Here is a 602-nt window from a genome sequence, read left to right as displayed (position 1 = left end):
TTTTCGGCTCATATTCACCCATGACACCTGGAAAAGGTTAAGAAAGAGGAATTGCAGGCATTAGAACCAAGTACATCGAAAAAGCCACTTACCCTCCATTTCCCATAATTCTCATCTTTTCTTGCAGTGTGCTCCACAGAGAATGGGCATAGTGAAAAGAATAGGGATGCCAACTTCCTATTGCCTGTTTCATGCAAGTACGCAAGCAACAACCAAAGACAAAAATGGAGCAGCAAATCTAAATTTCCTGGGGACCCATGATGTTTAGTCCTCTTAAAATACACAGTACTTTAAATCACACAGTGTGCAGGTGTATTGTGCATTATGCACACCATCTGGTATTTTGTTCTCCTTACAACCTTGACTCTATGCACTGGTTATTAATAAAGGTAGTGATACTGGTTGGATCAAACACAGAGCATACCACTGAATAATTATGAGGATTACAGAATGTGCAGGACCGGCCAAATTGAACACATCATCCATCCATCCATTTTCCTCCGCTTATCCGGGACCGGGTCGCGGGGGCAGCAGTCTAAGCAAAGATGCCCAGACTTCCCTCTCTCCAGACACTTCCTCCAGCTCCTCCGGGGGAATGCCGG

At 44.7% G+C, this 602-nt stretch overlaps 1 protein-coding gene across 1 annotated transcript in view; it reads right to left on the bottom strand.

Moving 5' to 3' along the window:
• The window catches only part of cntn5 (contactin 5), a 100,491-nt gene that overhangs the window by 33,556 nt on the left and 66,333 nt on the right, over positions 1–602 (bottom strand). Inside the window, 2 exon segments of the mRNA XM_020614760.1 lie at position 1; positions 3–27. The exon segment at position 1 is cut by the window's left edge and continues 68 nt beyond it. Of these exon segments, the coding sequence (XP_020470416.1) occupies position 1; positions 3–27 (26 nt within the window).

The sequence above is a fragment of the Monopterus albus genome, unplaced genomic scaffold, assembly GCF_001952655.1.
Source record: "Monopterus albus unplaced genomic scaffold, M_albus_1.0 scaffold150.1, whole genome shotgun sequence".
Classification (NCBI taxonomy): domain Eukaryota; kingdom Metazoa; phylum Chordata; class Actinopteri; order Synbranchiformes; family Synbranchidae; genus Monopterus; species Monopterus albus.
Note: the sequence above shows the minus strand (reverse complement) of the source record. Positions and strands in the feature narration are given on the sequence as shown.